The sequence below is a fragment of the Schistocerca serialis genome, chromosome 4 (assembly GCF_023864345.2).
Source record: "Schistocerca serialis cubense isolate TAMUIC-IGC-003099 chromosome 4, iqSchSeri2.2, whole genome shotgun sequence".
Taxonomy (NCBI): Eukaryota; Metazoa; Arthropoda; class Insecta; order Orthoptera; family Acrididae; genus Schistocerca; species Schistocerca serialis.
The window spans coordinates 471,503,671-471,519,014 of NC_064641.1; the positions used below are offsets into that span (position 1 = coordinate 471,503,671).

At 37.4% G+C, this 15,344-nt stretch overlaps 1 protein-coding gene across 1 annotated transcript in view; it reads right to left on the reverse strand.

Annotated features, from left to right (window-relative positions):
* LOC126474181 (sodium channel protein Nach-like) overlaps positions 1–14,340 on the reverse strand; it is a 114,284-nt gene extending 99,944 nt beyond the window's left edge. Inside the window, exons 1-5 of the mRNA XM_050101643.1 lie at positions 14,249–14,340; positions 12,946–13,126; positions 9,739–9,945; positions 5,594–5,753; positions 5,313–5,461 (exon numbers count right to left, since the gene is read on the reverse strand). Coding sequence (XP_049957600.1) covers positions 5,313–5,461; positions 5,594–5,753; positions 9,739–9,945; positions 12,946–13,112 — 683 coding nt within the window. The 5' untranslated portion in view covers positions 13,113–13,126; positions 14,249–14,340. The remainder of the gene's footprint in view (positions 1–5,312; positions 5,462–5,593; positions 5,754–9,738; positions 9,946–12,945; positions 13,127–14,248) is intronic.
* Between the last annotated feature and the right edge of the window lie 1,004 nt (positions 14,341–15,344).

The following is a 15,344-nucleotide window of genomic DNA, read 5'->3' on the forward strand; positions in this document are numbered from 1 at the left end:
CAATATATCCTGTTGTTGTTGTTGTTGCCGGCTGGAGTGGCCGAGCGTTTCTAGATGCTACAGTCTGGAACCGCGCGACCGCTACGGTCGCAGGTTCGAATCCTGCCTCAGGCATGGATGTGTGTGATGTCCTTAGGTTAGTTAGGTTTAAGTAGTTCTAAGTTCTAGGGGACTGATGACCACAGCAGTTCAGTCCTATAGCGCTCAGAGCCATTTGAACCATTTGTTCTTGTTGTCTTCAGTCCTGAGACTGGTTTGATGCAGCTCTCCATGCTACTCTATCCTGTGCAAGCTTCTTCATCTTCCAGTATTTACTGCAACCCACGGCCTACTGAATCTGCTTAGTGTATTCATCTCTTGGTCTCCCTCTACGATTTTTACCCTCCACGCTGCCTTCCAACGCTAAATTTGTGATTCCTTGATGCCTCAGAACATGTGCTACCAACCGGTCCCTTCTTCTTGTCAAGTTGTGCCACAAACTCCTCTTCTCCCCAATTCTATTCGATTCCCCCTCATTAGTTATGTGATCTACCCATCTAATCATCAGCATTCATCTGTAGCACCACATTTCAAAAGCTTCTATTCTCTTCTTGTCCAAACTATTTATCGTCCATGTTTCACTTCCGTACATGGCTACACTCCATACAAATACTTTCAGAAATGACTTCCTGACACTTAAATCTATACGCGATGTTAACAAATTTCTCTTCTTCAGAAACACTTCCCTTGCCATTGCCAGTCTACATTTTATATCCTCTCTACTTCGACCATCTTCAGTTATTTTGTTCCCCAAATAGCAAAACTCCTTTACTACTTTAAGTGTCTCATTTCCTAATCTAATTCCCTCAGCATCACCCGACTTAATTCGACTACATTCCATTATCCTCCTTTTGCTTTTGTTGATGTTCATCTTATATCCTCCTTTCAAGACACTATCCATTCCGTTCAACTGCTCTTCCAAGTCCTTTGCTGTCTCTGACAGAATTACAATGTCATCAGCGAACCTTAAAGTTTTTATTTCTTTTCCATGGATTTTAATACCTACTCTGAATTTTTCTTTTGTTTCCTTTACTGCTTGCTCAATATACAGATTGAACAACATGGGGGAGAGGCTACAACCTTGTCTCACTCCCTTCCCAACCACTGCTTCCCTTTCACGCCCCTCGACTCTTATAACTGCCATCTGGTTTCTGTACAAATTGTAAATAGCTTTTTGCTCCCTGTATTTTACCCCTGCCACCTTCAGAATTTGAAAGAGAGTATTCCAGTCAACATTGTCAAAAGCTTTCTCTAAGTCTACAAATGGTAGGAACGTAGGTTTGCCTTTCCTTAATCTTTCTTCTAAGGTAAGTCGTAAGGTCAGTATTGCCTCACGTGTTCCAATATTTCTATGGAATCCAAACTAATCTTCCCCGAGGTCGGCTTATACCAGTTTTTCCATTCATCTGTAAGAATTCATGTTAGTATTTTGCAGCTGTGACTTATTAAACTGATAGTTTGGTAATTTTCACATCTGTCAACACCTCCTTTCTTTGGGATTGGAATTATTATATTCTTCTTGAAGTCTGAGGGTATTTCACCTGTCTCATACATCTTGCTCACCAGATGGTAGAGTTTTGTCAGGACTGGCTCTCCCAAGGCCGTCAGTAGTTCCAATGGAATGTTGTCTACTCCCAGGGCCTTGTTTCAACTCAGGTCTTTCAGTGCTCTGTCAAACTTTTCACGCAGTATCGTATCTCCCATTTCATCTTCATCTACATCCTCTTCCATTTCTATAATATTGTCCTCTAGTACATCGCCCTTGTATAGACCCTCTATATACTCCTTTCACCTTTCTGCTTTCCCTTCTTTGCTCAGAACTGGGTTTCCATCTGAGCTCTTGATATTCATACAAGTGGCTCTCTTTTCGCCAAAGGTCTCTTTAATTTTCGTGTAGGCAGTATCTATCTTACCCTTAGTGAGATAAGCCTCTACATCCTTACATTTCTCCTCTAGCCATACTTGCTTAGCCATTTTGCACTTCCTGTCGATCTCATTTTTGAGACGTTTGTATTCCTTTTTGCCTGCTTCATTTACTGCATTTTTATATTTTCTGCTTCCATCAATTAAATTCAATATTTCTTCCGTTACCCAAGGATTTCTACTAGCCCTCATCTTTTTACCTACTTGGTCCTCTGCTGCCTTCACTACTTCATCTCTCAGAGCTACCAATTGTTCTTCTACTGTATTTCTTTCCCCCATTCCTGTCAATTGTTCCCTTATGCTCTCCCTGAAACTCTGTACAACCTCTGGTTCTTTCAGTTTATCCAGGTCCCATCTCCTTAAATTCCCACCTTTTTGCAGTTTCTTCAGTTTTAATCTACAGTTCATAACCAATAGATTGTGGTCAGAGTCCACATCTGTCCCTGGAAATGTCTTACAATTTAAAACCTGGTTCCTAAATCTCTGTCTTACCATTAGATAATCTATCTGATACCTTCTAGTATCTCCAGGATTCTTCCATGTATACAACCTTCTTTTATGTTTCTTGAACCAAGTGTTAGCTATGATTAAGTTGTGCTCTGTGCAAAATTCCACCAGACGGCATCCTTTTTCATTTCTCTCCCCCAATCCATATTCACCCACTATGTTTCCTTCTCCCCCTTTTCCTACTCTCGAATTCCAGTCACCCATGACTATTAAATTTTCGTCTCCCTTCACTACCTGAATCATTTCTTTTATCTCATCATACATTTCATCAAATTAAATTCATCTGCAGAGCTAGTTGGCAGATAAACTTGTACTACTGTAGTAGGTGTGGGCTTCGTGTCTATCTTGGTCACAATAACGCATTCACTATGCTGTTTGTAGTAGCTTACCTGCACTCCTATTCTTTTATTCATTATTAAACCTACTCCTGCATTATCCCTATTTGATTTTGTATTTATAACCCTGTATTCACCTGACCAAAAGAGTTGTTCCTCCTGCCACCGAACTTCGCTAATTCCCACTATATCTAACTTCAACCTATCCATTTCCCTTTTTAAATTTTCTAACCTACCTGCCGGATTAAGGGATCTGACATTCCACACTCCAATCCGTAGAACGCCAGTTTTCTTTCTCCTGATAACGACGTCCTCCTGAGTAGTTCCCGCCTGGAGATCCGAATGGGGGACTATTTTACCTCCGGAATATTTTACCCAAGAGGACACCATCATCATTTAACCATACAGTAAAGCTGCATGCCTTTGGGAAAAATTATGGCTGTAGTTTCCCCTTGCTTTCAGCTGTTCGCAGTACCAGCACAGCAAGGCCATTTCGGTTAGTGTTGCAAGGCCAGATCAGCCAATCATCCAGACTGTTGCCCCTGCAACTACTGAAAAGGCTGCTGCCCCTCTTCAGGAACCACATGTTTGTCTGGCCTCTCAACAGATACCCCTCCGTTGTGGTTGCACCTACGGTATGGCCATCTGTATCGCTGAGGTACGCAAGCCTCCCCACCAACGGCAAGGTCCATGGTTCCCATAATCCTCCTGGCCTCAACCTTTGTTAGACTTTGTCCTCACCCAACCACCCCCTTTGCTGCTCCTGTTCCAGCACTACACAATCCTCATTCTTCCAACCCAGGCTTTTTACTTCTCTCCTTTTTCACTACCCCCCCCCCCCCCCTCCCCCCTCACCTCTCCCCTTCCCTCTGTCTGGCCTCCCAACTGCACCTAGCTGCCATAACCTCTCTCCACCTCATCCCTGGACACTGTGTGTGTGTGTGTGTGTGTGTGTGTGTGTGTGTGTGTGTGTGTGTGTCATCTATTTTTGATAAAGGCCTTCTTGGCCGAAAGCTTATTCTGTGACAGTCTTTTTGTTGTGCGTATCTGCGACTTAGCATCTCCCCTATATGGTGAGTGGCAACTTTCCTTTTCATAATATTGTTACCTTTCATCCTGAATTTTCCATTGTCTGATAAGCTAATTAAATTCATTCATGTTCCTGAAGGTTGACACCATGGAGTAAAAATAAATAAATAAATAAAATTATTAACTTCTTCTAAATTCACGAATATTCTACTTAAAACATCTAAATTGTCTGTGATAATTTAGGCAATGTTTGATATGTGAATCATTGTTGTTGCTTTCTTATGACATATTACAGCTACATCTACATCCATACTCTGTAAACCACTGTGAAGTACTTGGCAGAGTGTGAAACGTAACAGGCTAATTGAAATTAACTTAAACACATAAATTTAGCCAAGAACAGTAATTTCTGACGTAGAGGTGTATGAAAATAAGTACTTGTGAAAAAGTTACGAAGAAAATAATTACGGAATCTTGATGAAACTAATGTATAGTAGCCCATTAATTGGTAGGAGCATTTTATGTGATACGAATCTTCTGTAACTAGTAAATATAACAAGTGTATTGTTAACATTTAACACCTAAGCATTTATACACTATACAATTAGTATATAGACTAGAATTCACTCATGTGTTTAATATATAAGAATCTGGGTAATCATTGAAATGTATAATTTGTTTTAGGATGAGAGTTTTAATTGTTAATTAATGAAATAATAATTTTAAACAATGCCGAGGATTGTTCGGGATTGTTAAGAAAGTATAAATACTAACTGCCATGTTGGCATAGGGAGTCAGTCTGGTTTTAGTTTTTGAGCAGTGAGCATGTAGCTGCTCCTTTTTCATTGTAAGTATTGTCTGCCTTTGTATTAATATTTTAATTTTGTTTTGAAAGTATAATAAATGTATTTAAAACATAAGACAAGATTATTTTTAAATTTAACTTTTCCAAAGTTAAATGTTACAGTGACTGTAAATGTACTCAGGACCACGACTGCAGCAGATAAAGAGTAACTATGATCAACCCCATTATTATAAGTAATCAGAGGATAGTTATAAGAGTATTTTCCATTGTAGCATTTATTTAGAATATGAAATGCCATAATTTTTGGACATATAATGTAAGTTATTAATGCATTCATGCCATCAAATTTTTAAAAACTTTTGTATAATGAGGACAAGATTAGTCTAATTAAGCTGTGTGCATGGGGCATTTATACAATCCTTTGCCCTACACTCAATAAATGATACAATGGAAAGTAACCTCTGCCATATTGCCATATACTTCACAGTGGTTTGCAGAGAATGGATGTAGATGTAGCCGTAATAGTCCATAAGAAAGCAGTAACAGTGATTCTCATATCAAATTATCACAGTCCTGTTCTGCATATCAGTAAATGTCATTTACATAAAAACTCTTTTAAGACTGAATACTGCACAATGAAACAAGTCTCTTAAAGAAAAAAAGAGTGAGTTTACTTCATAACTTCTTCCAGATATCCATTGTAGTTGAATGCACAGCAACGCCCTTCAGTAGTTGTTATATCTTGGAACATCTTATAGCAATTATGTACAAAGCGTCCCTTCCATGTGCAGTTAGCAATGAGTTGCTTGCACTGTGGAGCTAGCTGTAATTTTAATTGTGTATGAGTTTAGATTATAAATATTATGTAAGTTTTTATAACAAAAGTGTATAAATAAAAGAACATCTGCATAATTAAAGTTTTTGCTTTTTAATTGAGATATATATCATTACTTACGTATTTGGTTAACATTCTGACTGAAATATTATTTGCATCAATTGTCTCCTGTAAGTTAATCAAATCATCTCTCTGCTCATAAATATTTGGGTTTAACAGTTGTGTTACTATCTGCAAGTTTTTGAAAATCTGTTGATGTGTCACGTTTTTCGGTAATACCCTGAAAGAAAAATGGACAATTAAGAACAGGTGCCAATTTGATAACAACAGATCTAAAAGAAACAAATGGTCATACTAAATCTCATAAATATACTTAAACTAGAAAGAGTTAAATGTAAAACAATCAAAATTAACATTTATTTCAATATTTAGCAGCAAAAAAGGTGAGTGAAACACCACATATGCTGCAAACTGCAAGTATCACATAATAAACATAAACAACATCACGTATCTACATAATAATAACATTCTTATTAAAAGGGAGAACATAAATTTTCAATCAAGTGTGTAAGGAGACAGAAATGACATTTCTGTAATTCTGGTGTTTGCATTGATCAATGTCATCATGGGTAATGCAGTGGTGGATACAGAAAAACCTCAAGGAAGGTGTGGTAAAGATATCTTGAGCTACCTTTTCTTTTACTGTAATAAAAAATAAGCCTGTCACATGCAAAATTTAAGTAAGTTTTACTTAAACTGTTTATACACATATACAAGACAATGCCATCTTATGATACAAAAAAGTTACAAGTTCCTTAAATGATGAATTTTATGTGCCTATTCTTTCTGGAAAATTGGTTAATTACATCGTCAATAGCATAATCAGTGTCAGGGTGAGTGTTCAACAGAGCTAAGCCATTAAGTCAATCCTCCTCCATTGTTGACCTCAGCCATGTGTTAGCTGTCTATGTGCCAGACAGAAACATGCGAAATACGATGACGCGGACGCGCACACTACATAGGAAAGTATAAGTACTCGATAACTCGATTCAGTCGAGTTGACTGATGAAAGAAACAAATGAATAGCGTGCAGGATGACTGGCAGGGGCAGTGCGGGTGGCAATGCGGGCGGCCCTGCAAGGGGGGGGAAGCACGCACCCTGCATGCATCCCATATATATCTGCCACTGGGGTAATGTACAAGAGGATTTTATACAGAAATCTGACACAGTAAAAAATGTACTTACTCACACTATAGTATTACATATAGCTTAAGTACATATTTCATTTTATGAAAGATGGTACCACACTCAGTCATAACTTATGTTTATTGTAGCAGATCTAGATTTTGGTCAATGAGTGACCATCTTAAATGCAGCAGGTAAAGTTAATACATTTGAACCATTATTTTGCATTTACTCAAAGTAATTTGAACTCTTGGCTTGTATAGTCCAAATGGGTCTATGCCAAATAACGGCTGAAATGTGTTAACTTTATCGGTTGCATTGAAGATGCTGACTCAGTGACCAAAATCTAGATTGCTACAATAAACACAAGTTGTGTATGATTGTTGTACCTTCTTTCACCAATTCTTAACTTACTTACTAAATTTCACACAATAAATGAATATGGAGCATACACAAACATTTCCTAATGTTGTTAAAAGTAAAATATGAGTTGAACACCATTTAGCTACTTGCATACTCATTATATATGCAAGACAAGGCTGAGGAGAGTGGCTATGAGTGTACCTATAAAAGCCCACAATTCACATCCCAGTGCCATTACATTATCTTTCTTAGAAGTCTTAAGCCCCAGAATATTCTGCAACAGTAGAGAAGTAATGTCATTTCCTCATTACCGGAAGTTCATAAATTCAGAAATTTTAATAAAAATAGAGATTCTAAGATGTAAATAACCTAATAAAAATGAGGTAAGACAATTACTCACTTGCAGACGATTGCTGAGCAAAACATAAATACATGAAACAAATCACATTTTGGTCTTTCACTGTTTTCATACCCTAAGTACAAATACACACACACACACACACACACACACACACACGCACGCACACAACATCACAGCATGTTTGTGAGTGTTGTCTAAGAGAAAAATAGCTAAGGCTTGAAATATAGTGGACTATTTTCATTTTTGTTTCTTAGTTCAAAATTAACATAAAAAACTCATGTATTAATGAACTTTGAGATTGGAAAGGAATATTTACTTAGAAGTCACTGAAACTGAAACATGGTTGAAATAGTTATACCCCCATCTTTCACATTTTTAATAAGTTTCTTCATGGAGAGTTAGGGGGAGGACACAGAACAAGAGAAACTAGGAATGGCTAGGATGTTCAAGCACATTTCTCATGTTCATGTGGCTTGGAGCAATCCTCTTTTCTCCCCATCCCCTGTGTGAGCAATTCTTCCTTCTCCCTATCACCTGTATTGATTACTCTTTCTTTCATTTTGGCAGTCCCATCTTCTGTTTTTTATTACTATAGCTAACAGTAAATGGATGAAATACATGTTTACCATCCTTAGTAAGGTTGGAAGAAACTGCTTGTCAGTGGAGAGAAGAATTATTGTTGTTATGTCAGCTTTCAAAGTTGAGATGTTGTTTCTCCTACAATTAGCTGTTCAGTTTTTAATGGTTCCAAGATATATAAGTTATACACATTTTCACATAATATTTCAACAGCTTTCATATTATTTTGTTTCCTGAGTAAGTTCATTCAGTAACTGTCACACTATGATTCAATTTCAAGTCTTGCTAATTAGTTATGATACTGAAAATAACAAAATGATGGTGTTAACAGATTCTTGATCTTCCACGCTTAAAGCATTAGGCATTTTCCTGCTGCAATACTCATCCGTTTCTCACTCTTTCTCGACTTCTTCTCCCTTTATGTGATGCTTATGACTGGACTGAAGTAGGTAGTGGAGGATGTACGGGACAGGTATTACATCTAGGTCTATTATAGGGATATGAGCCATGAGGCTAGGGGTTGGGAGCAGGGACTGTGTAGGGATGAATGAGGATATTGTGTATGTTCAGTGGATGTCAGAATAGCATGGGATGGGTGAGAAGGACAGTTGGTAGGACGTTTTTCATTTCAGGAAACGACAAGAGGTAGTCAAAACCCTGGCAGAGAATGTGAGTCCATTGCTCCAGTCCTCCGTGTTACTGAGTCATGAAGGGAATGCTCCGCTGTGGCCGAACAGTGGGACTTAGGGAGGTGGTGGGTGACTGGAGAGATAAGGCACAGGAGACCTGTTTTTGTACAAGGTCGAGAGGCTAATTATGATCTGTGAAGGCCTCAGTGAGACCCTTGGTATATTTTGAGAAGGACTGCTAGTCACTGCAGATGCGATGGCCGTAGGTGGCTAGGCTGTCTGTAAAGGTCATTCTGGGAAGGAATGGGTGGCAGCTGTCGAAGTGGAGGTATTGCTGGTGGTTGGCAGGTTTGATGTGGATGGAGGTAGTGATGTAGCCTTCTCTGAGGTTGAGGTTAACACCAAGGAAGCTGGCTTGTTGGTTTGAGGAGGACAAGGTGAAGCGAAAGGAAGAAAAGCTACTAATTGCAGATAAACAAAAGCTATACAAAAAAAGCTTAGAATTCAGCAGCTTTTCTCAAAGTCACAGCTTATGTGCTAATTTATTCAGCTAAACTTAGGTGACATAAGTGTGACTGACTCATTCATATCCCTGAAGGTTCCACTTCCTAATGGTATCCATGGAACATGTAGGATAGATTACACATCATCATTGCCCTTCATTTCATTTCATCCTGCTTTCATGAATTTTATGCAACAAATTCTAACTAATGTTTAATCCTCATCTAAGTTATGCCTAGCTCTAATCTGTTTACATAAGTCTCCTAGTTTTCAGACTTTCATGGTCCGCCCATTCCATTTCATAACATGCTTTTCCTCTCCCTCTCTCTCTCCCCCTACTTGATGCCACTTTCATGTCAGGTACCTTAAGCGTAATTGTGTCATGCAAGTGATTGCAAAGGGTACATGTACTGTGCAGCATCATGTTTGTGTTGCTACTGATAGGGAAGGGATATCATCTGCTGCCTGCTTGAAGCATGTATCTCTCAAACAGTATCACACAAACGTCATATAAATTAACTCTCTTACTTCCACTTCCACATTTCATTTGTGAATTCAATAGCATAGAAGTGACCACCTGGTCAGTAGTGCTACTGAAATTATAACTGACAGGAAAAGTTTTCAGAAGATTTGATATTATGATTACATTTTTTTTGACAGTTCCAGAGCCCTGGAACGAAGCACTTGATTGGTGTTGCAGATGGTAATCGCAGGGAAAGGTATATTCCATATTGGATAGTGATCAGTTTCTAGTGTTGTTAAAGTAGGATGCCGTTCACTTAAATACCATGCTACATTGACCATATATGCAGCTGTTATAATGGATAGGCCAATGACAGTTAGCCACATAAATCTGAAAAATAAATGAAAGCATAATTACATTTCTTTCAATTAACTGCTTATTAATTAAATCAATGGCTGATTCAGCATCCAATGTTTAACTGCCAACTTAATTAAATCAGCAATGTGTGAGATTCTATATTATAATTGGCATTACATGACAATAACATTTGCCTAATTTTTTCACAAATCAAAATTGTTCAATAATAGTAAGTATTTACATACTTTCAAATATTTTTTCTTATATCTAGATACTTTGGGTATTGAAAATTGTCCACAAAAGATACATTAACATGACAATGGATTTTTACAAACTTGAACATAAAGTATAGCTTTTTTTAGTTGGTAATTTTGTTTGTAATCACTTCCAAAATCCATGTGAATGCCAACATGTTCATCATATTATACAGGGTGTTCATTTTAACTGAAAACATTGAAATATCTCAAAAATTACACATCAGATTGAAAAAAGTTGTAGTTCCAATTTGTTTGTCTCGGAAGCTGACATCCAACAATGCCACACTCAATCCATCACCCCAACCTGTATGTGGGTGGCAGGTGGGCAACTTCGAAATCTTCAGTGGAAACCCCCATTTGTTAAATGCAGATCACAATTTGACAGTGAACTCTACATAAGTTTTTCCCAATGCATTTTCTTTGTTTTGCCATGGATGGTGCTGCAATCAGAGGAGTAGAAATGGGAACACAACCCTAATTTATGAGATGCCACTCAATGGCCATTGAATATTCAATGGCATGTGGGACTCCACCTTCATTCTGCGAGAGTAGGTCAGGCTAGAATTTTATAACTTCTAATTGGAAACCCCATTTTCAGTATTTTTTTCCTCTGATATATTGAACAGGGGAACATTTGACACATGACCATGGCCGTGTAGTAAACTACAACATATCATAATAGGCAATACACCGCAACTGGATCTCACGTATCATGCAGAGGTAGAACAGATAGAACAATACTTGAACAGTGTTCATTGCCTGCAAACAACCTATCATTTGGAGAACAGATGAGCAAGTGGACAATGAATGTTACAAACATGGAGGAAGAAACTGAAATGGTCTTGATTTATGGAGAATGTAGCAGAAATGTTGTGGCTGCTGTTGTATTTTCAATTGAATGCTCACTCTCATTTTTTCCTTACACACTTGTGAACACCTTTATGTCTAATGATAGCATCCAGATTGGCAAAAGGAAATGAAGCAAACATGTTACAGGAGAAGATAATGAAATAGCTGTACAAGCAGCAGTGTGCCACAACCCATAGATAGGCACACGACAGCTACACTGTGGTCCTGATATTTCCATAGGTAATACTGACACAAGTATCATCCATACCGTATGTCACTGCATCAAGAACTTCACAGCACCAATTTCCATATACATGCAGTGTCTTGTGAATGGGTATATCAACAAATTCAAATGACCCTCACTTTCTTTTCCAGGGTACTATTTTCCCATGAGTCTAAATTCACAAACCATGGTAGCATTAACTGACATAACATGCATTACTGGAATGTAGAGAATTTTCACAGGGTACAGCAAGTTGACCAACAATGTCCTTGGTTGGTTAACATCAGGGGGAACAAACTCATTGGTCTGTATTTTATCAATGACACATTGAATGGACACAAATATCAAACGTTTTTGGAACAGGGGCTACCAGTACTACTGCAGGCTGTTGCCCTGGATGTTCAACAACATATATGGTTTCAGCATGATGGTTGCCCAGTGCATTATTCAATTGAAGCACAGGAAGTATTAGACTGTGTTTACACTGGTCGGTGGATCAGCAAAGGTGACCCTATTAATTAGCCCACACAGTCACTGGATTTGATGCCACTGGATCTCTTTCTGTGGGAGTACTTAAAAGATAAGATGTACCAGCAAGTGACAGTAGGCCATTAAGATATGATTGACCACATTAGAAACACCTGTGATGACATTCCCACAGATATGCTTCTGTCCTGTATATGGTCATTTGAAGAGTGGATCACTAAGTGTATTGAAGTTGGTGGTACTACATTTCAACACTTACTCTAAGTGGAAAAACAGAGTAGTGTTCACATCAAGCCACAGCCACAGTGGCATGTCACGTAGCCCCCTGTTCAATATGTTGGAGGAATACGACATTGCAGCCTGTCCTACCCTCACAGCATGGAGGTGGGACTTCACATCCCATTGAATATTCAAGGGCCATGAGTAGCATGTCTAAATTACGATTGTGTACCCTTTCCTATTCCTCTGATTACAGTGCCATCTGTGGTGAAATGAAGAAAACCCATCAGACAAAATGTATGTAGATTTTGCCATAGAATCATTTGCAATAAAAAATGGGGATTCTCATTGAAGATTTCAAAGTCACCCCCTTTACCCATGCTCAGGGTAGTGGGGGGAGGGAGGGGGTCAATTGCAGTGTCATCGGATGTCCCCTTTTGAGACAAACAAATTGGAATTATGACTTTTTTGATCCGATGTGTAGTTTTCAAAATACGGTATTTCAATGTCTTCAGTTAAAATGAACACGCCGTTTTATAAACCACTTGCTTCTAAAAAACTTTTCATGAGCATGAATGACATTCTATAGAATATCTGTGAATATTTTAATGTGTACTTTTATACATTTTAATGTAAACCAATTTGCACTTCAAGCCTCCAATTGTCTCACACATAGTTTAAGCTACTGTGCAATATTTTATTACATTATGTTCATTTGAATTCATATCTGAAGAAAACAAGTTAGTAAGTAACAGAGTTAATAAGATCAATACTTTAAAAATAATCCACTGATGGACACTAACATTAAAACTGATTTAATTCTCAAAAAATTTTCTTGGAATACTAAGTAATACATAATGCCATAGTGTATAAAAATAGTGCTGGTATGGAAAAATTCCATTAACAGGTATTATGTAATCAGCATGATACAGTTGCTTGTTTCTAATGCCAATGCCAACAAATAAATAAAACACATAGATGTGAATGGTTTATACTTGCTTTTCCAGCCAGTGTTGATGTTGCAAAACGAGGTATTTATAACCATGCTGTGCAGTACAATTGCAAAAATCCTTGACCCACAGTATAATCCACTTTTTAAAATCCATTACAACATTAGTATTCTGTTCACCATCTCTCTGCATTTTTAAAATTATATCTTTTTTCATGTTATACACCAGCACTGTGAAACATGAAAATTATTTCAATGATTCACATAATTTGTGCTGTTTATTAATTTACCATAACAATGGGAAATACAGTCCCATTATGATATTATCTGTTATGAATATGCCACAAAATGGAGGAAGGTAAACTGGTTAAAATCCAATGCTAAGTACAGCACACAACAGTCTGCTGCAGTAATCAATAGTCAAGTGTTTAATTATGAATTCATTACACATGCTCAAATGCTGATGGCCTTTATAGATTACCTAACAGAGACATGAAACCAGAAATGAGAATCCTGTAAATAATATACTGTCATATTCTTAATATTAACACTGTTTTAACACTGATGATCTTGAACTGTCATTAAATATGCTCTATGATCAATACATAGGTAACTAACTGTAAGAAGTCTTCAAGGTAAAAGCTAAAACCTGTTGTTAACATGTAGCAATGCAATCTTCCATTACTTCATAACACATGAAAAAGTCTGGCATAGCATTTCAACACAATTGGCGTTATTCAGATTGCCGAGTAACTGAACTACAGTCATGATGCAAAATTATGTAAAGTACAAAAAAAAGAGCAACAGATCCTTAAGAGCACTTAAAAATCAATGCTGACTGTTGAAGTCCCCAATCATAGGCTCTCTTCTCTGAATGTTAGAAAAATAAATAAATACATGGCCCTGCAGCAAATAAGTGAAACCTCAGATCTGGAGATACAAAATAGGCACATGGGAGGAATGCAACATTAGTTGTGGCCCACATTGTTCAATGACTTTTTACTGTAGAGGAAATTAATAAATGATAGAAATATTTTGTGACTTTGTCAAAAATTATGTTTATGTAAACCACAAAAAACTGAAAAAAATTCTGCATCATACTAAGCATGTCATTAACTCTTGCATAAATCACAGCTTTTCTATGAAAGATAATCTAAAAAGACATAATTTACTCATTTTCAACGAAACACAAATGATCCATTACTGAAAGAAAGAAATATTAGGGGTCATATAGTACATGAAACAATATGTACAAAATTTTTTGGAGTTTCTTGCAAAATAATCTAATATGTAGGAAATACAAAGAAAAACTATACATGAATCTCAGACTCATTTCATATATTTTGAACTTACATGAACCTCTTCCATTCTGTTGACTTGAAGGTAAGGAAGTTGGCTTATTTTACATGCTTTCACCCCTTTACGTATGGATTTATCTTCTGGGGAACTGCAGCTAAAGTAAAAAAAGTATGGATTTAGCAAAAGTTACCATATGATTACCAAGCAAAGGAATAAACCAAACATTTGGCACAGACTGCTTCAAAACTCTTGGAAGTCTTATACTCACTTAACTGTAAATTTAGTCTTTAATGATTTTGTAGCTAACTGTAATTTAGGTACACAACTACAACATAAGATGGCAAAATGTTTTCATATGGACTTTTTCTTCTTGACTATGGTTTACTTTTAGTATTAACAATATTATGAAAAGCTAAGGTGCCACTCACCATATAGCGGAGATGCTGAGTCACAGATAGTGTGAGTGTACAAGCTGTGGCAGGAGTTTAGAGTGGCAGTTTCCTGCCGCAGAGTGCCAACTCGCATCTCTGTGTCATGCTTAGTTCTGTTTTTATTAATTTTTCTCTGGCATATAAATTTCTCCAAGTGTGCAAACACGGGCATATGTGCCCCTGCCAAGTGTCCACTAGGGTTTTTCCAAGACCGCATAAACACTAGCCGCTCACCATGGACCCATAGCAACTGCCAGCCACATGCTCCGTGGCGGAAAACTGCTGCTCTAAACTCCTGCCACAGCTTGTGCGCTCACAATAGGCACAACAAAAAGGCTGTCACAAATAACGGCTCAGTGTCTCCACTATATGGCGAGTGGGAACTTCCCTTTTCATAATATTGTTGCATTCCATCCTGGATTTTCCATTGTTTGATTTTCACATTTAGTATTCTAGTGCAAAGGGCTTCAACAGAGTATGTCTGATATAGAGCAAGAAATTGAGAATCCATCTACATTCAAAATATAACTACAAACATGCCACTCCTATGCATTATGATTATCTAAAGTCTATAACTTCAGATTCTTGTCAGGTGTTTGGGAAGGAGGATTATAGGAATGTTCATTTCCAAAGTGTTCCACTCTTAAATCATACTGATTTGTATTATTTTATGGAAGATACCAATGTGTTCAAGTAGCTGTTAAACTAATAGTACAGCA